The 23,079-nt window shown below is 51.5% G+C and overlaps 2 protein-coding genes across 5 annotated transcripts; one reads left to right on the top strand and one right to left on the bottom strand.

Annotated features, from left to right (window-relative positions):
• Positions 1–29: 29 nt before the first annotated feature.
• On the top strand, positions 30–1,001 carry Emc6 (ER membrane protein complex subunit 6). The gene is made up of 2 exons (XM_028888694.2): positions 30–211; positions 408–1,001. Exon 2 carries the CDS (start codon positions 457–459, stop codon positions 787–789), a length of 333 nt encoding a protein of 110 aa, XP_028744527.1. The 5' UTR covers positions 30–211; positions 408–456; the 3' UTR covers positions 790–1,001.
• Positions 1,002–7,136: 6,135 nt separating this feature from the next.
• Positions 7,137–19,309, bottom strand: P2rx5 (purinergic receptor P2X 5). Of its 4 annotated transcripts, none has more exons than XM_037200867.1 (14): positions 18,626–19,307; positions 17,858–17,938; positions 13,695–13,845; positions 13,116–13,187; positions 12,575–12,650; positions 12,390–12,486; positions 12,151–12,231; positions 11,771–11,855; positions 11,223–11,356; positions 10,866–10,959; positions 10,680–10,745; positions 8,442–8,524; positions 7,577–7,744; positions 7,137–7,258 (listed from the first exon to the last, which is right to left on the bottom strand). In XM_037200867.1, exons 1-14 carry the CDS (start codon positions 19,099–19,101, stop codon positions 7,240–7,242), a joined length of 1,683 nt encoding a protein of 560 aa, XP_037056762.1. In that variant the 5' UTR covers positions 19,102–19,307; the 3' UTR covers positions 7,137–7,239. The 4 variants fall into 4 exon arrangements, with proteins under 4 accessions (XP_037056762.1, XP_037056760.1, XP_037056763.1 ...); XM_037200865.1 differs by having other exon boundaries at positions 11,771–11,909; positions 18,626–19,305; XM_037200868.1 differs by lacking the exon at positions 18,626–19,307 and having other exon boundaries at positions 11,771–11,909; positions 17,254–18,012.
• Positions 19,310–23,079: the final 3,770 nt, after the last annotated feature.

Genomic DNA, 23,079 nt, shown 5'->3' with positions numbered 1-23,079 from the left:
TGAGGGAGTCCTGGGACTTGTGAGCTGAAGTGGGGCGGGAGGGGAGCGTGCCCGGGGCGCAAGCGTGGAGGGGGGCCGGGGGCGGGTCGGAGTTTGTGCGCCTGCGCGAGCCGAGCCCTCCCGGCAGCCTCCGGCGCAAGATGGCGGCGCGGGACGCCCCGCTCTTTCCTGCCTGAGGGGACACGAGGGACGGTGTGCCGCTGTGTTCCAGGTAACTCGGCGAGCCTTTCCGGGCGCGTGCGGACGTGCTGCCGTCCCAGGTCGGCTCGAGCCTCAGCCTCGGCGTCGCGTGGAGGTCGGAGGCCCAGGCGCGGTGTCCGGAGGGTCCCAGGGGGAAGAAGGCGCCCCGCGCGCGCGCCCAACTCGCCGGGCTTCGGGCGCCACTAGTAACTTGGTTTTCTCCGCAGTTCCGCGTTGAGCCCGCGAGAAGGCAGAAGCGGAGCCCCGGCGGGTGCGATGGCCGCGGTGGTGGCCAAGCGGGAAGGGCCGCCGTTCATCAGCGAGGCAGCCGTGCGAGGCAACGCCGCGGTCCTCGATTACTGCCGGACCTCGGTGTCAGCGCTGTCGGGGGCCACCGCCGGCATCCTCGGCCTCACCGGCCTCTACGGCTTCATCTTCTACCTGCTCGCCTCCGTCCTGCTCTCCCTGCTCCTGATTCTCAAAGCGGGAAGGAGGTGGAACAAATATTTTAAGTCACGGAGACCTCTCTTTACAGGAGGCCTCATCGGAGGCCTCTTCACCTACGTCCTCTTCTGGACGTTCCTCTATGGCATGGTGCACGTCTACTGAAATGAGGGCAGGGGTGACTTAAAAAAAGAGAAAAGGTTGGCAGGACTCTTGCCGGCAGTTAACACCGTGTAGACTACTTAGGTTTTTTGTTTGTTTGTTTGAGTTCGCTGCTTGTTCTGTACTGTTATAATTTATATCTGAAGACAGAGAGCCTGTAATATTCTTCAGATTAAATGAAGTGTGACACTTTGTCGAGTTCTTTCCTACCTTGATGCTGAGCCACTCTTTGAAGTCGCCAGACTTTGCTTCCCCGGGGAGCAGGCACTAGTTCATAGCCTGTAATTGTCTTGGATTTACACCTAGTGGATCCAAAGGGCTTACAGGAGAGAACATAACGTTCATCTTAAGGACTGTTGACAGTTGGCGCTACTAAGCATTCTCTGTGTGCGGGCATTGTGCTATGTACTTTTTGCATCGGGTATGTTTTAATTCTAGCAATAACTCTATGGAGATGTTACTGTTAAACTTCTGTTGATGAAGAAACTGAGGCCCGGAGAGGTTAGATGTCTCTGCCTGGGGTGGCTCATCTGGGAAGAGGCAGAGCCGAGATCCATCCAGTTCCAAGGCTGTTTGCTTGTGCTGTCTTGGATGAATGCACCTGTCCGCCATCCCCTCCCACTTAACCACTGCTTCCCGGTATGAATGAAATCAGTTAAGTCCCAGTTGCCTGGTCACAGCTGTAAAATAGCTTCCTATAAGAAAAAATGCAAGCTATTCTAGAATGTGTCCTGTGGCGGCGATTAAATAGGTTATTTGGACATTTAAGCAAATGAGTTTGTTTCGAGTGTAATGCCTCTGACTATATGTTCATTCCTAACCCTTTTGAAGGAGGGTTTTAGAATGAAACACATGATTAACTGAAAAATACAATTGTGTTAAACTTGTAGTGAACGTGTTGCACATGGAATCTATAGTCTAACTGAAGAGATTGGCTTTACCTCTTTTACAGATTATAATAGATGCCATGAAAGAATACACAGCAGCACTAAGTTTAGACTAGGTTTGGAAATGGAGTCAAGGAAGATTTGAAGAAAAAACATTATCCCTGAGACTGAAAGGTTAAATAACACAGAATAAAATAAGGGAAGGGGCTACTTTGAGGGAAAAAAGCATGTAGAAGAGCCATGGGCAGGAAGGATGGTGGCCTTTTATTAGGCCATGAGGTAGTCCTGACCAGATCATAGAAGGCCCTGGGAGGAAATCGGCCTTGACTTGAAGCCTTTAGGAAAAGTCCTTGAAAATTTTAGGAGCAATGTGAATTGGCTTTAGTTTTTTTTTTTGTTTTTTTTGTTTTTTTTTTATTTTAAAGAAAGGAATATGAAAGATCGATTATAAGACCTCTTTTCCAGAGTGTAGATGGTCTGTGCCTGCTCAGTAATGGCTCAAGCACCCAGTCCTGAATCCTGTTTGGACCACATGCTTGCATCTCATGCCAAGAAGCTGAGGTCACAGCTTTACCTTCCTGTCCCAAAGAGCCCTCTCCTGAGGATCCTGACATGCATGTTTATAGAGTAGGAGCTTCTCTATGTGGGAAGGAAGGGCTCATTCCTGATGGATTCCTGACTTGATTTCATGATTTTTCCTGTTGTTGAACAGTAAATTTGTTACAAACGTTTGCTGCCATAAAACTGCAATGACTACTTTTATATTCTTATCAATTTTGAGCAGATTTAATCCTCGTAGGGCAGAGTTAATTTCAAATACTTTTCAGCAGTTATCCAATGAGAAGTACTAGTTATATCACTGTCTTCCTAGTCAGTTTTTTAAATTCTTATTATTCATAATTCTATGCAGGTATATGTGTCTGCATGTTAGTGGGTATGTGCACATGAGTGCAGGCGCCCACGGCAGCCAGAGTTGTCAGCTTCCTCGGAGCTGGAGTTTCAGTCGTGCTAGGAACAGAACCCAGGTCCTCTGGAAGAGCAGCAAGTGCTCTTAACCACTGAGCCATCTCCTTCCTTGTCTTTTAGCATCTGTTCATTTCAAGAGTCTCTTTGGGGCTAGCAAGATGGCTCAGCAGGTAAAGGTGTCTGCCGCCAAGCCTGATGACCTGATTTCAGTCTTTGGGGACCACATTGTCAAAGGGAAGAAAAAAAAGAGGGACACATTTAAAATTGATGCTTTTTATTATTTTAGAACCAAATAAGTGTCCAAAAATGCATGTCAGACAGGTCCCAGAAAATGCCTGCCATCTTGGCCTATTTGACTTTTTGTGCTGGCTGAAGGGAGAGTCGTCCTCTGAAGAGTGCTTGTCCCTGTGGGGAGGGTGTAAGTAAAACTAAGGTGCCCTGTTCAGATCAGAAAGATGCTGTGATTAGGGACTCTAATCCCCAGCTCAACCACCTGGAACAAGGCATGTTCCACCTTTATGATGGCCTCCGCACTGAGAGGAACAACCCAAGGAAAGAGGGAGGGCAAAAGGCAGCTATGACCCTAGCATCAGGAACAGCAGTTTGCGATTTCATGGCTGATTCCCAAGTCACATTGATAGCACCCAATATATCAGTTGGCCCACGTCATGATGCTCCCAAAGGTATGAAATAACTTGTAGGACAATCCTAGGTGGCCGAGTTTAGGCTGGAGACTGACACACAATTCATCAGATCCTGGAAGATCAGAATAGGAAGGGGCTCTTGGGCTAGGGCTGTAGCCAATACGCCAACCAGTGCCCAGAAAAAAAAATAGTGTTTCCCCAAAGAGTTAGAAGCCTCATTCCACCTGCAGAGGCTGTGATAGGAGGATCCTGAGTTTGAGGCAAGCTGGAGCTACAGAGGAAGACCCTGGGAGGTTTCGGTTGGTTGGTTTTGTTTTAATTTAGGCAGCCGGTTCCCATAAGATGGATGAGCTGCCTTATATCAAGATCATGCAAAAGGAAAGTAGTAAGGGGTGAAGGGGGCCACAAGGCAACTTTGGCAGAGTGGGCATCCCTGTGAGAAATTGTAATAAGATCCCTGACCTTGCTAAGTTTGGAGCCTCCTAAAATGATCTAAGGTCGACCTAGCTAACTTTGCTGGCTGAGAAGGAGCAACAGGTTAACAGATTGTCAGGCAGTGGCGTGTAATGGAGACCAGTAGATTAAAAAAACACCTCACACTGACCATGGCAGTGACAACCTTCCTGGTTGTTTTCCACATCAAAACACCTGGGATTCCCTTCCTTCCCTGTCACCTAGGCAGGTGGCTCCTGACCTTTCAGATTTAAACTATCACTTCCTTGAGTACACTTGCTCTCCTGTTCCAGGTTGAAACTTCCCCCAGCACCCTATTTAGTTCATGACAAGTGTGACCACTTCATGGTTAAGATTTACCACCCACCAGACTGGAAGCATGTGGGGGCAGCGGCCGTGTGTGTGTGTGTGTGTGTGTGTGTGTGTGTGTGTGTGTGTGTGTGTTGCTTACCAGTGTCGGTCATGATTCAGGACACATAACATGAACTCAGTACTCACTGACAATAACTAGTAAAAGGCATTTTCATTCTGATACAGAGTGAGTTGTCTGACTGTCCTCAAACCATTCAAAACAATAGGAAGAGCCAGGGCAAGCTCTACCCAGCCATGACCCTTGGCCCTCTTGTCTGCTCCTGAACATAAAAGTAACCTGCTGGGTTCGCTTTAACAGGGAAGTCAATTGCCTGAGTGGATCACCTAGTCTTTCACTTTCAGAAAGCAGAATGGCTTGGTGACATGCCCAGACAACCAAAGGTGCAGGAGCTGCTTCCATGGAAGAGGTCCTGCTCTGGACACCACTCCTGCCCCAGGGGCAACAACTCTCCCCTCCACCCCATTTTGTTTTGTCTTATTTATTTTTGATTTTTTCAGACAGCCTCTCTACAGAGCCCTGGCTGTCCTGGAACTCACTCTGTAGACCAGGCTGTCCTTAACCCAGAGATCTGCCTGCCCTGCCTCTTCCTATGTATGGGTGTTTCGCTTGCATGTATGTCTGTGCACCAGTGCATGCCTAGTACACACAGAGGCCAGAACAGGGCATCTGTTCCTTTGGAACTAGAATTACAGGAGGTTGCAAGTCATCATGTGAGTGCTGGGAATTGAACCCCAGTTTTCTGAAAGGGCAGCCAATGCTCTTAACACTGAGCCATCCTTCACCCCTCCACCCATTTTTAGAAGGGGACCTCACTCTCTGTTGCCCAGGTTGAAATTCCTGAGCTCGGTGACCCACCCCATATGCTGGGTCTGCAGGTGTGCAGCGCCTCACCCAGCTACCAGGCTCCTTCTGATTACCACGTGCAAGGGTCCAGCAGAAGGCTGTTCACTGTCCCTGGCATGTGGTGCTTTCCAGAGAGGAGCTCCCAGCATGGAGAGAAGCCCCTAGACAGCAGCTGGGACTCAGGTGGAGGCAGAACGTGACACTTGACAATGGTCCACAGATGAAGAGCCCTGGGTGGCTCACCTTGGGTTTCCAGATAGCCCTCCGTGGTGTAAGGGAAAGTGAGCTCTCTAGTTCCCCAGCCCTGTATTTAAATGTGTCTGATTAAATTAAATGAGTCTGATTCTGACAGGGAACTTGGTCTTACAGGAATAGATCATTTCCTGAGGGAGTGGCTGGGTAGCCAGATGGATCCTCAGAAAGATAAAGGCAGGTGAAAGAAAAGGATATCTTAAAACAGCAACAACAACGAAGACAGGGTCTCACTATGTAGCCCTCCCTGGCACAGAACTAGCTCCACTGACCAGGCTGGCCTTGAACTCAGAGACCCATCTGCCTCTGCCTCCCAAGTGCTGGGATTCAAGTTGTTCACCATGCCTGGCTACTTCTATGCTTGTGAATCTTTAAATTTTGAGTTAGATTAGGTATTACCTCATCAAAACGTTTGAATTTAAATAAACTGAGCATGTTGCTATCTTCCAAGTGAAGATGGGAAACGAGGTATAGTGGCACACACCTTTAGTCCCAGCATTCAAGAGGCAGGTAGATCTGTGTGAGGCCAGCCTGGTCTACATGGAGTTCCAAGATAGCCAGGACTCATGGAAATGCCCTGTCTTAAAAAAAAAAAAAACCACGGAGAGAGGGGAGAGGGGGTCCCTCTTGGCCTCAGGGCAGCATGTGTAAGTCTGACCTAGTACCCTGTGACATTTAACTATGTGTTTGCAAATCACTTTGAGATCTTGGGGAAACTCTATGTGGGTAGGAGTAGGGAGAGGCTTGCAACCTTACATTTTTGTCAGGCTCTCTCGAGAGTGGCCCATGGACCCCACTTCAAAGCTGGAGCTCCATGGAATGACATGCAGTGGGAAGGAACTGGACACACAGGTCAGGGACAACCTTTCAGTGAAAGTCATCCTTTATCTCTTTAGCACTTCAAGGCTCAACTTCTGAGAGCAGGAAGTCAATCAGGGACTCCCAGCGCCCCACCCCTGCCCCCCAAAACAGTACGGGCTAAACTGCCCAGGCAAGTCCATCTCTCACCTGGGCAAGTCGGTTTCCCAGAGCTACCCTAGGCTGCGGGTGGGGGCTAGAACAGGCGATTGGCTTACCTGCCTTCCCTCCCGAATCTTGCCTAGGAGACCCTGGAGTTTGCTCTCCCCTTAAGTCTTTTCCAGGTGCCTCCTTGGCTACCTTTAAATTTTACATCTGGGGGTGGGGCTAAATGTCCCCTGGATGTCATCCAACAGCTTTTTCTGAGCAGCCATCATTCTCTGCAGAGACTTGTCAGGAGTCTTGGCTAGAGGCTGGAGGAAGGCCAGGCTGTCTGGGCTAGCTGATGTCTCTGGAGAGAGTTACATGTGTACCCCTACCCTGGGGCCAGGTCAGCAGCTTGTTTAAGCCTCTCAGGACTAAAGTGCAGCATGCACCCATAGAAGTGGACTGCCTGTACGAATAAACGAATGTTCGGCTGGGTTCAGAGACGGGGCATGTAAACATTCTCCTACCCCTGAAGCCCCTGGCCTGCCCCTTCCCTGCGGGCCTGCCCCAGGGCCTCCTTTCTGCATCTGAGCCACTCTGGCCATCCAGGAGGCTCCCCTCCACACAATAAAAAACTTCCAGCAGGATCCCACCCAAGCTGGGTGGGGTTGGTGGGCCTGTTCCCAGAAGCCCCATCCTGAGCGAGCACCAAGATGCCTCTTCCCAGTTCAGAGCTGTGGTCTGTCCTGGCCCCATTAGCTTGAATCGGTTCTCTGCCAAGAGCACTGGCTACGTCTTCACCGTTTGCAAGTTCTGTGGCTGCTTCACATTCAGGATGGCTTTCTCCTGGAGGCCGGCCCTTGGGGGAGGGGTGCACACAGAAGGCAGAGAGAGGGCTGTCAGGAACACTTTCAGGCATGGCCTTTCTGAGGCAGAGTACGCGGCAGTCGGCAGTCGCAGCCTCTCTCTGGCAGTGAGCAGGCAGGCACAGCCGAGGAGAAACACTGTCCCAGAGGCAGCTCGGATGCACGACGCTGTTCACACTGAGGACTGGGAAGCTCAGGATCTCCCACAGCAATAGGAGGCTGTGCTAGACAAGCAAGGTGGACCTGCAGGTAAGGGGCTCAGGTGGGTGACCAGGCAGTGGCAGCTCAGGAAACAGCTAGGCTTCGGATCCCTCAGTCGGGTCCCCCTGCTGCAGCCCTCAGCCTCCACCTTTCTCTCTTGTGTTCCATCCCAGGGAATTTCTTCTCAGCTCACCCCACATGACCCAGCTCCCAGCAGGAGGCTACCCAACCTTAGCAAAGACTGAAAACTGGGGGCCGAGAGAAAGACCATCCTAGGCCTGGGAACACCCTCTGAAGTGAATCCCAAGCAGCCCCCTCTACAGAAGCCAGGCCCTGGCCAGCTGTCCCACAGGCCCTCACCTGACAGGCTCAAAGAGCTCCGGGCAGTTGCTATTCTGCTTCCTGCCACTCGGGGCCAGCTCTTGGGGGTGCTCATTCTGCTGAACCCCTTCTGGAGGCTTGTCCTCCGGCAGTTCCTGCTCGATCTCGTTGGCCTCAAGCTCAACATTGGCTTCCTCCTCCTGACCCCTGGAGAAGACACGGCCACAAGCTTCTTGGGGTGCTGACAGAGACTTGCACTCCCAGCTGGACCACTCTTTCCTCGGCAGAGCAGCCTGTGGCCAGGTGGGGCTGTACCAGCGGGGTTCAGGCTGCCCTGGGCAACCCAGACAGATCACACAGGTCCACGCGGCACCCACAGTCCAGGTTGCTGGCACTGAGGAAGCACATGCTGCCTGACCCAATTTCTCACTCTGGACCCAGTTCCTCCAAAATGCCTCCTCCAAGGGCAAGGCCAGAACCCCTTTCCCTTCCCGTCACCCCAGACCCAGCACCCTCCCATGCTGTGTTCTGTGTTCCGATGCTAAGAGGACATACACACACACATGCACATGTATCTTCCTTCGACCTCAGGCGTCTGTCTAGAACCAAGTCCGTTTTGTATAAGCCAGTGTCCTCATCTCGAAGCTGGAGACACTGAAGCTCAAGGAGTCATGGGGCTTGTCTAACATCATCCACTAAGATAGATCCTGTAAAAATATCTTCTGCCGTGTGACCTGCGGGGGGCGGCGTCTTCTTCCCCAGGTCTTCTGAACCAAGTCCGGTCTTGTGAAGCAGGGTACACATAGCATACCACCTACACACCCCAACCCAGGACCAGCTTAGATGAGGCTCTAGGCAGGGGCTGGAGGTGCTCCTTGGGCTTCAGAGAGGAAGAATAACTTACCTCACTTTCTCAAACTTCTTGTCTCGGTAAAACTCGCTCTTTCTGATGAGGTAGATAAGTACCAGGTCACAGAAAAAAGCCCCCTGCAAAAGAGTTCGATTCAGAATCCTAGCTTCATAATGCTTGGAGCCTGCGGCAACTCAGGAGCAGGGGACCACCTGAACATGGAAGACACAGCCCAGGAAGGGGTGATGTCCAGGAACACAAAGCCATTCTGTGGTAGACACAGGTTAGATCTGGGCTTCCTGCCTCACTCCATGGATCAAGCTCCTCTCACTAAGAATCTACCACCTGCCAGGTTTGCACTAGGGTGCCAGAAGGATGTGGACCACAGAACTGGGGATCCCCTGGGCTGCAGGAGACAAGTGGATTGTGATATAGAACCATCAGTCCTACGATGGAAACAGGATTGGGAGCAGGTGGGAAAAGCATTCACTCAGCCTGGGGAGCTCAACTGGAGGCCTGGAATTGCATGGCAGAGGGAGAAGCAGACTTGTCATCACCAATAAATGCCTAGGGCCTGTGGGGCAAGAGCAAAAGTGGAAGCGAGAACCAGCGTGTCTGAGAATGGTTTTGAGACATTGGCCCTAGTCCTTCGTGGGGAGGCATGGCAGCGGCAGTTGTGATCGTTTGGAAAGACCCTCTGATAGCCAGGGGCTGGCGGGCATCTTAACCTCGACAACAGGGGCGCTACAGCTACGGTCAGGAAAAGACAGGAAGCCTGAGCAGACCCAGTTGGGGCAGACTAATCACCCCTGAACACAGGCTTCAGATCAGAGAACGTTGTGTGTAATGCCTGTCTTCTCCAGCAGAGGACGACTCTACCTATAGCGCAGGAATAGAGGTGTTCCTGAAGGCAGAGGAGGAAGGGCCTGAATGGAGCGTGCATGTCTTCCCCAGACTCCAGAAATGTCATTTATCGATTCCTTGCTCCTGCTTCTTCCCTCAGCCTTCACTACATTATTGCCTTTCGCTGCATTATTGCCTTCATTTCACAGCTGTGTCCCGGACTTCCAGACTTTACCTACAGTGTATGAGAGCTACGCATGCGCACAGCGGATCCCTAACGATGACGGTCTGAGTCAGAAACATTCCACTTGGGGACCACTGTTTTGGTTTGGTTTGGTTTGGCTTGGCTTGGCTTGGCTTGGCTTGGTTTGGTTTGGCTTGGTTTGGTTTGGTTTGGTTAGGTTTGGTTTGGTTTGGTTTGGTTTGGTTTGGTTTGGTTTGGTTGTTTTGTGTTGTGTTTTTTGTTTTGTTTTGTTTTTTTGAGACCATGTTTCTCTGTGTAGCCCTGGCTGTCCTGGAACTTGCTCAATAGACCAGGCTGACTTCAAACTAGAGAGATCCCCTTGCCTCTGCCTCTTGAGTGCTGGGATTAATGCACTGCCCATCATTAAGGATCATGCTTTTTTTTTTAAGATTTATTTTATTTATTACGTATAGTGTTCTGTTTGCATGTTTGCCTACATGCCAGAAGACAGGCTTCTCGGTCTCAGTGCAGAGTCTATCCTGTCTATCCTGGGTCCTGACAGAATCCTCTAGTGGCTTCTTGGGCTGCCCAGGGAGAGGAGGGAAGAGGCCTCTGGGAGGGAACTTGCCATGTCGTTGACGTGAGCCCCCAACAGTGACACCCACAACTCCCAACTTTAGCCTCCTCCCAGAAGTACCGAGGGTATGACGGGCATTTGCAGGAAGTCCTTCCCTGGACTCCAGCCATTTCCTACAATGGAAGCCACTACGGGTAGCTAAACACCCACCCCAAAGGATTACAAGACTGTCTCCCCTGCCTCTCATCCTTTCAAATGCAGGCTCTCAGATGGAAACCATGTTTGAGCAACCAAACTGTGGGGAGGCCCCACTGACACCTGGTGAATAAAGACCAGGAAGTCACTTAAACACATTCCACAGGTAAAGCAAAGACGCCCGGCCCCAGATGTCAACAGTGCTCAAAAGTGGCATAGCCTAATCAGTTTCCCATTACCAGAACTGGAGATGGAGAAGTTTTAGACCCAGAATCCCAAAGATTCCAGCCCACACCAGGACTGGAGGACCATCTCTCTGCTCCACACTCCACTCAAGCTCACAGTCAGAGCTACAGGCAGTCGGTGTCCTCTGGGGGAGCTGGCCGAGTGTGACCTCACAGCCCCTCCTGTGTTCTGGACTCAGCATGTTCCTCCCAGGCAGTTAGTTACCTCCCTTTCCCTAGGAAGCCAGCAAGGCGGAGGAGGTACTCACAGCACCCATGAGCGCCAACCCAGAACCTATGTTGATGACTGTAGGGATGATGCTGAACTTTCCTGCCTGTGAAACAGAAACCGCCAGGTGAGTAAGGCAGGGTGGACCGCTGGATCCCCAACGGGCACTCCAACCTCCCTGACCCAGCAACCACCAGGCCCTGGAATGGGAAGAAGATCTACATACCTTGCCATTAACTATCACATCAAAGCGGATGCCGTAGGCTTTCATCAGGTCACGGAACTCTACCCCATTATCGTCGCGGTAATACCTGGCAAACCTGGGGAGACAGGGCCCCGGAGACGCTCGTCTGCCTCTACCTTTCTCCATTGCAGCACAAAGTGGCTGCTTTGGGAAATTCTCAGCAATCCAGGGTCCTAGAGCAGCTCTAGGAGTGTGCCCAGAACTGAGGCTCACACAAAGACAGGGTTTTCCCAGGGTGCTCCGTGCCAACCCCTGGACCACGAGAACACTGGTGGGCTTGACCCGGCAGAGAACACAGAGTAGAGCCAAGGCACCAAGCAGCACAAAAACATCCGTTACCTGAAGTTGTACCCAGAGGAGATGGACTGGGTGTGCTTGTTGTCCAGACGGTTGAAGTAATAGTGTGGGTTACATTTCGAGGGAGCTTTATCAAGGTCACAGTCCCATTCGATATGGATTCCTATCACACCACCCTTGACACAAGAAACAGGCGAATGCTAGAGTTGTCTGCAAATGGACAGAAGTCACGGGGCAGCCCTTTATGAGAGCCAGACAAGTTGGCCAGAGGTCAGCTACCTGGGCTGGCCTGACCACACTTGACACACAAATCAACATGTGCCCATGGGGCTCCTTTCAACTGCTTCTGATGGTGTTCTGGAGTCAGAGAACTACCCAGCAGGTGCCAAGTCAGCCCCACCCACCCATCTGTCCCCACTGAGTGCCTGATAGAGCCAGGCCATTTGTCACAACTAATTCTGAAAATAGTAAGCTCCTGGGGACAAGTGACTGCAGGGCCACCCCGGACCTGATGCCCCACCCCCACCCTCACCTTCTCACTGCAGAGCCCAGGTTCCCGGGGAGAGCTGCCTGAACCACACACCACCCACCTTCAGGGCTATATCCTGGAAGTCAGCCCCTGCCCAGCGGACAACGGACCCCAGTCGGAAGATGGGACAGTAGAGATTCTTGGAGCTGAAGTGACAGGTTTTCAGGAAATTTTTGTTGCTTGTTTCTAGCACATTGGCTCTAAGAGGAAGCCATGATGGGAGGGTGAGACGTTTTGTCGTCGGGCCAGACCCAGGAGGCAATGGGCCCTTTGCCAGATGTGACCGTATCTTAGTCCCCTCAAGAACAGAGCCCACCCCCTGAGCAGAGAAAAGGGCACCCCTGTTCATGCATGTATGTATACACACCGTGCACAGCTTGGGCGAGGCCACAGGGAGGGCCCTCAGCCCACCTCCCCATCCAGGAGCCAAGCCCCACCTACTTGGAGAAGTTGAACTTGGGGAAGCGGATGAAGTTCTTTATGAAAATGGTGAAGCCTTCGGCATCCTTCAGGAGGGGATCCCTGAAAACCAGGCCAGGGCAGCCTGAGCAGGAGAACTGCCCCTGCCCTCTATGACTCCCCTAGACCTATGGAGTGGGCAGGCCTCTGGCCTCAGGTGGGACCCACTGTGTAAGACTGTGTAGGCAACTCCTCTAGGACCACAGGCCGGGGCCACTCACGTGGGCGAGGACATTGTCTCCACTGGGCACCAAGCGAAGATCTCACAGGTGCCCTGGGTAGAGTTCCCCACCCGTAGACAGCGACCAGTTTTCAGTCCTGCGGGGGAGGCACGGGGACAATGCCATGGACCTTCCCGTCCAGGTTTCTTTGTCCTGCTCCAGCCCCAGCCGCTCCAGGCCCTCACCATGTCCAGCTACAACAGACTCCCCAGCATGGCAGTCAGAGTCCTTGAAACACTCGCCATCAGGGATGCCTTCACGCTGCAAGAAAAGAAACGCATCTGCCAGGGGTCCCATCAGAGACAGAAAGGGCTTCTTCCCCAGCCTGAGGCCACACGCCCTTTAAAAATCTGTTTCTCAGGCTGGCAAAGTGACTCAGTTGGGGAAGAACATCTACCATGAAAGCCAGGCAGCCTGGGGACCATGGTGAGAGGAGAGAACCAACTCCTAAAAGTTGTTCTCTGACCTCCACATGCATGCCATGGCATGCACATGCACACGCACACAGCACATGCACACTCACACATCCGCACATCACATGCAAGTAGGCAGTAATAATAAATGAAAATGTAAAACTTAAAAAAATTTAAGGAAACCCATCTCTTCCCCAAACTGCGTGGGCACCATGCAGGATTTACAAATACAAACCAAGCCCCTGCTGCAGGAGGACTGTGACCACAGCTGGGGGCTTTCCAACCCCTCCCCAACACACACGCCAAGTCAAACCTCAGCACAGATGCCCTGCCGCTGGTTAGGAGTCACGATCAGGTTGGTGACCACGAAGAAAACGTTCTCCCCCTGAGGAGCCAGACAGAGTTTGAGGAATCTCCTCCTGGCCTCTCGGGGAAGAGTCAGCCAGGTGAGGGTGGACCTCTGCATGGGGTTGGGAACAATGGGGACCACAAAACTGGGGGTCGTTGTCCATCTGTCTGGTGAGACCACACTTTCCAAGTGGATATCCTTTGGTGGGTAACTTACAGCTTTGCAATCCCCAAGCTCTCTCACCCCATAATTCTGTCCTGTCCTCAGCCTGGTTCTACACCAGGGCAGCCATGAACAAGCTGGGGAGCTATTCCCAGGGGCACTGTGCCAGGTCGCTCTGGCCCCATGTAGTCTCAGCAGACACATAGATCACTGAGGACAAGAGAAGTCAGGCCTGGTACAGAAAAGGAGGCAGGGAAATCATGCAGGGTTTCTGTCTGTATCCCGAACCAGAGAGACAATTGATGGAGTTGCCTGGGTACTTCCTGTGTGACCCACCCCAAGCCACACCTCACCAGCCCAGGTCCTGCATGGTGATCTGACCTGAGACGGGATGACAAAGTCTGCTACATCCCAGAGCCGTTCCCCAAGCATGGTGGTATTGGTGTAGGCCACACCCTTGACTTTGGTGACCACGGCACTCTGCAGGGAAGTGTCAATATCCTGGTAACTCTTCTTAATCAGAAACACCCATCTGTAGAAATAGGACCAACGGTGGACATCATCACGGGGCTACCCAGGCCAGGCTGGGGTGAGAAGCATAGTAAGTCCTAGGCTGGTGGCATTGAGAGCTCAGGATTCACCTGTCCCACAAGCATGCGTTACTGCACTCAAGCAGGAAGATAGACAGTTGAAGGCCGACCTGAGCTACAGGATGAGACACTACCTTTTAAAACAAAATCTGACGCTGGAGAGTTGGCTTAGTGGTTAAGAGCACTTGATGCTCTTGCAGAGAATCCCTTTTCCATTCCAGGCACCCACTCGGTGGCTCATAACCATCTGTAAGTACAGTCCCAGCTCTGACCTCCTCAAGGACAAAGACCAGGCACACATATGGTGCACAGGCACACATGCAGGCAAAACATTCACATCCATAAAAATAATAAAATTAGTATCTCTAAAAAAGAAAGAAAAAGAAAAGCAATTGCCAGGTGTGTGGTGGCACACACCTTGAATCTCACCACTTAGGAGGTAGAGGCAGGTGGATCTCTGAGTTCAAGGCCAGCCTGGTCTACAAAGTAAGTTCCAGGACAGCCAGAGCTACACAGAGAAACCCCTGTCTCAAAAAACAAAACAAGGCTGGGCAGTGGTGGCGCACACCTTTAATCCTAGTACTCAGGAAGCAGAGGCAGGCAGATCTCAGTGAGTTCAAGGCCAACCTGGCCTACAGAGTGAGATCCAGGAAAGGCTCTAAAGCTACACAGAGAAACCAGTGTCTCAAGAAACCAAAAACAAAACAAAATACCAAAGGTGGGGGAGAAAAGAAATAAGGAAATCCAAGCAGGAGATACTAGTAGATGGTTTTCCTAGCATGTGTAAGGCCTTGGGTTTTGCATGAAAAACAAGTAAATCAAAAATAAACAGTGAGCCAGGTGGCAGTGGCACACACCTTTAATCCCAGCACTCAGGAGGCAAAGGCAGGGGGATCTCAGTGAGTTTGAGGCCAGCCTGGACTACAAAGTGAGTTCCAGGACAGCCAGGACTGTTGCACAGAGAAACTCTTTCTCAAAAAAATAAAAATAAAAAATAAAAAATAAAAAAGTAAATAAATGAAATCTCATATTCTTATATACTAAAAACATAAGCAAGCCAGCAAGACCAGGAGATAAAAGCTCTTGCCTCTGAGGTTGATGTTCTGAGTTTGATCCACACACACGGTAGAAGGAGAGAACAGACTCCTACATGCGTGCCATGCCACATGCTTGCCCACACACATACACAATAAATAGAGTAATAAAAATAGTAAAAGGCTGAAGAGATGACCCAGTGGCTAAGAGTACTTACTGCTCTTGCAGAGGACCTGGGTTCAGTTCCCAGCACCCACATCAGGTTATTCATAAACCCCTGTAACTAACTCAAGACCCAGGGGACCTGACACCCTCCGACCTCCATGGGCACCTGCACATGCATCCTCATACACACAAATAAAATCAATGTAAAAAAAAAAAAAAATGAACCAGCAAAACCAAACCGAAGCAACAAAGAAGTGTGGTCTCCTGAAATTAAAAATGTTTGCACATCAAAGGACACTATCCTGAAAGTGTAGCTCAGGCTGGCCTCAGCTCACAGCAGTCCTCCAACCTCAGCCCCTCGAGGGTTAAAATTATAGGTGTGTGCCCATCACACCTTTCTAAAAAGGTAAATATGCTTAAATTGTATGCATGTGCTTGTGTGTGCTCATGAGTTCCGGTACCCTTGGAAGCCAGAAGACAGAGTCAGATCCTCTGGAGCTGGAGTTACAGGGGTTGTAAGCCAATCAGCCAGGAACTGAACTCCTAAAAGAACAGCAAACACTCTTAACCACCTAGACATTGCTCCGGTCCCTAAGAAGATATACTTTTTAAATGAGATGGCCCTTGTCAAATGCTAAGCACAGTGAGCCTGACAGGGAGCAAAAGCTCCATGCACAGAACTCACCAGCTTATTGCTGTAGTTAGATATCCAGCTAAACCCCTCTTGGTGAGGCTGGGGAAATCAGTCAAAAGAGGAAGAAGCCAGCTTAGGGTTAGGGTTACAGGTTAGTCATGCAGTGAGTGGTGTGGTAGGCTGGCTCTCTCCAGGGAGCCAGGGAGGTGTCAACCCACACTGTCTACTTCCTCATTTCCAGGGCAGAGGTAGGGAAGCCTCAACCCTAAGCTATCACATTTTCAAGGAGCTCTGAGAAAGTAGTGATTCTTGAGCAAGGTTTCCATTTTAGCAGAGAAATGCCAGGCCTGGGCCAATCCAAAACAGTAAGCAAATATTCAGCATTTGTTTATTCATTTCGTACCTATTCCCAAGTGAAGTGACACCAGTCCCTCCCATCATGGCATCCCCAAGACTGCAAGGAGATAGAAATAGACACTGAGCAAATGACTATTCAAGTTGGCCATGGGAATGCCAGGGAGGGACAGAGAAGGAGTCATCAGAGCCCTCAAACCTGGACAAGGAGTGGTGCCGCCAAGTAGGGAAGGAAGGTGGTGGCTGAGGAAAGGCAGTCCAAAGACCCCGAGGTAGGACACTGCCAAGTGCCTCGGTGCTAAAATCCAGGAAACGCTAAGAAATCAGCTATTATCCACGCCTTTAGTCCCAGCACACGGGAGGCAGATTTCTGAGTTTGAAGCTAGCCTACTCTACAGAGCAGTGCCAGAATAGCCAGGGCTACACAGAGAAACCCTGTCTCAAAAAAACAAAACAAAAACACAAAAACCAAAAAGAAGAAAGGGGGTAGGGAAGGAGCCACTGGAAGGCAACAAGGCTAGATCAGGACTGTTTATTGGAAAACAGAGTGAAAAGCTGCTGTTCTCAGTGGCTGCCGCCCTCCACCTGTGTCTTCTCTTCCTAGGAGCAAGGGAGGGCACCACCAAGGAATAGCTGTTAAACCTCCAACAAGCTGCCCCTGGGCTGGTGAGCCCACATCCTGCTAGGTGAGGAGATGGTAACAGGGGGACAGTGGAGCAGCTGGACACTGGAGAGGCCGCCCGCGTTTCCCGTGAGCTAACCCTGAGTTCCAGAACATGCCAATCTGATGAGTTGGCCGGACCAAGAGTAAGCCAGTGATGCTCCGTGCTTATAAATAACCTGCTGGGTGCCCGGGCCAGCTGTCAGGCCAGAGCCCAGGGAGGCCTCTGGGGGCAGCTGAGCCCAAAGTCCTGGCATCCCTACCTCCTGGCCATGACTGTAACACTGGGCACTCCAATCCTGGGAGAAGGAAGGGGCTCCCTACAAATAGCTTCAAACCAAGGTACCCAGTCGCCCCTCCCACGTTTCTCAAGACAGTGTTCACGTTTCACCTTCCCAACCTTACATCCAAGGGCCCAGGAGGGCCGACTCCCTAAGGCCCCTGTCTCTACACCTTCCCCTCCCCATGCCCCTGGCTTCCAAAAAGTGCCCGAAGACTCACATGAGCAAGTACAACAGGATGGAGAGCTGCAGCACCCGGTAGAGCAGCCCCACCTTCTTGCTCTTGGCGACCACGAACTTTGCGGTTTTGTAGTCGAACAGCGACAGGGCGAACCCCTTCCAGGCCGCCTGGCCCATGCCTCCGGCTCACTCGGGCCGCCGCCGCCTCCTGCCGCCCGGCGGCCAGCCGAGCACTCTGCGTGCGCTGCCGCAGTCCGGGACGCGCGCTCCAAAGGGCGTGAGCCGGAGGGCGGGCGCACAGACCCGGGTGCGAGCACCGGGCGGCCGAGAGGACCCCGCCACCGCCGCCGCCGCCGCCGCCGCGGGGAGCCGGACTGCGGCGAGCGCCCAGCCTGGGATGCGGCCACCTCCACTGACACGGTGACACCACCGAGCTGTGCCTCCGGCCACTGGCCTGCAAGGACGCGCGCACCGAGTGCGGAGGCGAGGAAGGAGAGAAGGTGCTTTCCAAGGCGTCTCTCCCCGCCCCTACCTCTTCCCATGGGACTCGGACAAGGGGAACCGGCTGGGGAAACAGAGGCAGGATCCTGGAGGAACCACTAGTAATGACTGGTTTGCCCGATTGCCCTGGACTCGCTACTCACGCTGTCAGACAGCTTGTAGGTCCCCGGCCACCTGTGTCTGCGGTTATCAAGGGGGTGTTTTCCAGACTTCTGCGACTGCGGCTTTAAATCCAACATGTTACTGGTGTCAGGGACCAGCGGTCCCAGTCGGGTACGGGGGGGGGGGGTAGGGAGAGCCAGGGCACTAAGGCTTTGGGGGCCTAAAACATGCTTAGAGACAGAATAGTTACCCCACCCCACCCCCAAAAAAACCTGGGCTCAATGCCATCCTCTGAGGCTGAACCAAACAGGGAGGGAGAAGAGGTCCCTTGGAAGTGAGCTTTGGAACTGGTGTAGACTGGGTGAGCTGTGGTGAAGGGGGCTGTATGATGAGAGGCTTCCTGTAGTGTGAGTCTATATGCAGTGAGGGGCCGTATGGTGAGAAATTACTGGGCTGTGTGTGTACTGTGGGGCTGTGTAGGGTAAAAGGGCCAGCCAAAGAAACCCACCCTGTCCCTGAAGCCAGAGCCAGTGAAAGAAACACACCCTGACCCTAAAACTAGAGCCAAAAGGCCGAAAAGGGCCAGTGAAAGATTTCATGGGAGGCCCTTTTTAGCCTTTTGACCCTGAAACCAGAGCCAAATCTGTCCCTGACCAACTTGAGCACAAAACCAACCAATCCCTGAGCACAAAATCGACCCAATCTGAGTTTATCCAAACTCAGGGATTGAAATCCAACCAATTCTCTCACCCTGAAAATCTTCTCCCTGGAAAACCCCACCGCTCAGAAGCCCTGGGTAAGCCCTGTACCTGTTCAGTTGGCTGCTGCCCTTTTCAGCCCTGGCAGAGGCAGCCACCCTCCCGGATTCTTCCCTCCGGATAAATCTCTTGACTGAAGTTTGGGAGACGACCTTCTTCTGCCTTGCAGGAGCAGAGATGGAACCTGGGTGGAGCAGAGCAGAGCAGAGCAAGGCTGTATCACTTTCGCTGGTGAAACCTTCCCTTGGCAGAGCCGAGTTCTTACACTCTGGGAACCTGAACAGAACCGTAACAACTTTGCTGGGGAAATCAGAGTTGTTACATTGGGGAAACCTTTCCCTGGAGCAGGGCTGTAAACCGCTACACTTACAGTGATGTGTGGTATGTATTCCTTGGCTCCCGACTGTCAGGATCCCTTTCCATCCGAGCTGCAATGCTTGCTTATAGGTTGGGTGTGGTGAGGGTCTATGCGCCAGGGCTGAGGGGTGAGGGACTGTGCATGCTATTTTCTGCACCTGTCTGAGCATACCACCCCTGCTCCTTTCCTGGCCCTGGTCCTGGCTCTCCTGCTCAGTGGGAAGCTTACTCTCTGAAATTAGACTCTAGAGGTTGGAAGAGATGCTGAAGCCCACCAGGTATGATCTCCAAAAGCAAACGTCTCAGGGAAAGCCGGACAGTGGTGGTGCACACCTTTAATCACAGCACGCGGGAGGCAAGGGCAAGTGGATCTCTGTGAGTTCGAGGCCAGCCTGGTCTACAGAGTAAGTTCCAGGACAACCAGGGATACACAGAGAAACTCTGTCTCCAAAACAAAACTAAATAATAGTCATAATCTCAGGGGAGAGGTCTCTGGTTTTGCAACTGGGAGGAGAGAAAGGAGGGCAAGTTGTGGTTGGGATGTAATATATAAGAGAATAAATTAAAATTAAAAAGTACATATTCCTGGACTTTGCCCTTGAATTTCCTCCCATTCATTCTAGGAAAAGGCATAGAGATCTGCATTTTTTTTCTTTTTTTCTTTCTTTTTCTTTTTCTTTCTTTCTTTTTTTTTTTTTTTTTTTTTTTTTTTTTTTTTTTTTTTTTTTTGGACAGGGTTTCTCTGTGTAGCCTTGGACTGTTCTGAAACTCCCTCTGTAGCCCAGGCTGGCCTCAAACTCACAGAGATCTGCCTGCCTCTGCCTCCCGAGTGCTGGGATTAAAGGCATGTGCCACTATGCCAGGCCACCTGCAGAGCATTTTCAACACCTGAGATGATCTCACTGATTTGTTTACTGTGCCCCACCCCGACAAGACCAGAAGCTCCAAGAGGTTGGGGGTCTTGCTTTGGATAATCCCATGTCTTAGGCCTAGTGACATGCCTGCCAAGTGCTAGCTCTGTATATTTACCAAATGACTACACGGGCCTGGGCTTGGTTTCTTTTAAACTTGAACCCCCATTCTGTCCCAGTCCCTATCTTATGCCGCCCCCACCTCAGCCCCCCACCCCGTGGCTCTCCAGGAGCTGAAGGGGAAGCAGCCACCACGGAGTGATCTCACACCCTTGCAGATGCCCACCACCTGAAATTCTGCTCCAACATAAGGTGGGGAAGTGGGAAGGTAGCTGTTCCCAGCTGGAGAGCTGGTGGGGATCCTCCGTTAACATCTCACCCCGAGAAATACTCATCTGGCAAGCATCCCGTAGCCCACAGCCCAGCTGCCTGAAACATCAAGACGGTATCATAGAAACACAGGGATCTCACATCTGACGATCTTGCCCTGAACTTAGAGGATGAAAGGTTCATCCTGGGCAGTGACAGCCACGTGGAGAGATCACCCTCGGAGAGAAAGAATGGGTGCTTCTCCTCCTGCTGCTGAGGAGCCAGCAAGGTACACAGTTGTCCCCACCTCAACCTCAGTGTCAAGGGGTGGCCCCCTCTGCACCTGCGCTCTTGGGTTAAAAAGACTGAAGACCACCAGTCAAGGTGGTGCACACCTTTAATTCCAGCACTCAGGAGGCAGAGGCAGGTGGATTTCTGTGAGTTTGAGGCTAGCCTGGGCTACAGAGCAAGTTCTCAGACAGCCAGAGCTACACAGAAAAACCCTGTCTCAAGAAACAAACAAACCCTTTCTGAGGAAATGATTTCCTGCTTCCTGCATTAGCTAGGACCTTTGGGATAGCATGTGACTTCTCCCTGCAACCCCAGTACAGGGGTGGGCAGAAACAGATGAATCCTGGGGGCTCACTGAGCAGCCGTCTAGCTGAAACAGCTCCAGGGTCGGTGAGAGGCACTGTCTCAATAGGAGGAGAGCAATAAAAGAGGATGCCTGATGTCCACCTCTGACCTCCACATGCCATGCACACACACGAGTGCACCTGCATAGATGTGTATGCATACACACATACACACACACACACACACACACACACACACACACACGGGGGGGGGGGGGGACCAGAGGAAAGTGCCTGTGTTGAGCCTATCCACTCCCCACTCGGGGTTCCTCTCCAGCCTATTTATTGAGAGATGCCCTGATGTGTACTAAAGCCCCAAGACACAGAGCAGAGCCCACTAGATTAGGTCTGATAATAGAAGTATTTGAGGATTGTGTTTCACTATGTAGTCCAAGCCAGCGTCAAACTTGTGATCCTCCTGCCTCAGCTTCCTCCACGCTGGGATGTCAGGCATGCACCCACACATGCTTCCTCCCACTGCTGCTTCCGTTCTTGCTCAAACCTTTACCGGGCACCTGATGTAACTGTCGTGACAGGGAGATATTCTAAAGAGATGCTTGTGCCCTCCCTCAGATGATCAGACGACTGAACTGGTTCCCAGGGGCCTCATGCTGGGAGAAAGTGAAGGCTGAAGCCTGGTGTCTGCTAGAGGCATCTTCCAGGAAGAGATTTCACACAGCTCTGATAGCTTCTCAGGCTACCTTGCAGGAGAGACAGCTAAGATCAGCGGAGGGCAGGACCACATCTTCAACAGGATGGCTTAGTGATGCATACTCCTACTTTCTCTGAACCTCTTGTTAGCATCATGGAGGAAGGCTGGGAGCTACTGGATCTCCTGTTTGTTCCTTATTGAATACATTGTCCCTTGCTATTCACTAGAACTTGTCTCATAGGCTTGTTGAGGACAGGTGGTCAAGGCTAGCTCCTTAAGGCCACCAGGGCCAAGGACAGGTGGTCAAGGCTAGCTCCTTAAGGCCACCAGGGCCAAGGACAGGTGGTCAAGGCTAGCTCCTTAAGGCCACCAGGGCCGAGTCTCTAACCCTGACAACTTCAGCAATCTACTGTATGCTGCTGGAGAGGCCAGAATGTCAGGTACCTGCCCCCTGGCCTGTCACAATGGCCACTCTGGCTTTAGAGAGAGAAACCTTGCTCTGTATGCCCTCCTGCGCATGCGCTGCATAGCTGAAAGCCGACTGCAACTTCTGACAGAACTATCCAGAAGCTTGAGAGACCTTGAAGGGAATTTAGAGAGGAAAAGGTTGTCTCCTTCTTATACCCCTTGGCTGGACATGAGATCAGCCGAGTCTGCTGATTTGAGTTCAATCTCTGGGGCCCCACATAGTGGGAGGAGAGAACCGGTCCCATCCCTGCTGGTAGTCTTCTGACCTCCGTACATGTACCACGGCACAAGTGTGTGCCCGCACATACAATCAATCAATCAATAATAAAATTTAATCTAAAAAGAAAGAATAAAATTCCAGGCTGTATTTAAGAAGTCAGGGTAGCTAATGTTTCAAGTGTATGCCTGTATCTGACATTGCAGTGTGGACCATATTTTTTCCTGAGGTTTAGTTAAAATAACGTGGGGGGATATATATATATTGTGCCCCAGAGTATCTGGACTCCACCTCTACATCCTGAGGCCAACTCACCGTGCCCACAAGCTCAGGCTTAGCACCCTATGTGCCCAAAGGGGAGAGGAGTGCTCTAGTCATCACACTGATATTAAAGATCTGAGGCTGGGCTGGAGAGATGGCTCAGAGGATTAGGAGCACTGGCTGCTCTTCCAGAGGTTCTGAGTTCGATTCCCACAAGGAGGCTCACAACCATAATGAGAGCTGATGCCCTCTTCTGGCATGCAGGTAGGCAGAACATTGTATACATAATAAGTAAATAATTTTTTTTAAGCCTGAGGACATTTCCGAAATTATTACCTGCTACCCTCTCCTCCTCCTCTTCTTCTTCCTTCTCTTTTTCTCTTTTTGGTGGCAGTTTTTGTAATGCTGGAGCCCAAAACCTGAGGCCTTGCAAATATTAAGCTCACACTGAAAGCTCCACCCCTAGCTCTTGCCTGCTTTGAGGAACAATTTTCTTTGGTTTAACCAGCCCCATGTCAAGAGTCTTAGAGTCCCACAGTGCCCTGGTAAAATAATCCTTGTCACTACTGTCATAACCAGTTCTCCAGGGCATTCAGTACCTGCAGAGCCCTGGTAAAGGCCTTCCTTGCCTAGCTGAGTCCTTACAACCTCCCCCAAATGGTTGGAACCATCCCTACCCTGACTTCCTCTCAGAG

The sequence above is a fragment of the Peromyscus leucopus genome, chromosome 8b (assembly GCF_004664715.2).
Source record: "Peromyscus leucopus breed LL Stock chromosome 8b, UCI_PerLeu_2.1, whole genome shotgun sequence".
NCBI classification, from domain to species: Eukaryota; Metazoa; Chordata; class Mammalia; order Rodentia; family Cricetidae; genus Peromyscus; species Peromyscus leucopus.
Note: the sequence above shows the minus strand (reverse complement) of the source record. Positions and strands in the feature narration are given on the sequence as shown.

Coding starts and splice junctions, on each gene's coding strand:
- Emc6 (XM_028888694.2), top strand. CDS start 457: ATGGCCGCGGTGGTGGCCAAGCGGGAAGGGCCGCCGTTCATCAGCGAG.
- P2rx5 (XM_037200865.1), bottom strand. CDS start 19,101: ATGCTCAGACAGGTGCAGAAAATAGCATGCACAGTCCCTCACCCCTCA. Junction 12,651..13,115: donor GGCAGGGCATCTGTGCTGAG/GTTTGACTTGGC, acceptor CTTTTCTTGCAG/CGTGAAGGCATCCCTGATGG. Junction 12,487..12,574: donor GTCTGTTGTAGCTGGACATG/GTGAGGGCCTGG, acceptor CCTCCCCCGCAG/GACTGAAAACTGGTCGCTGT.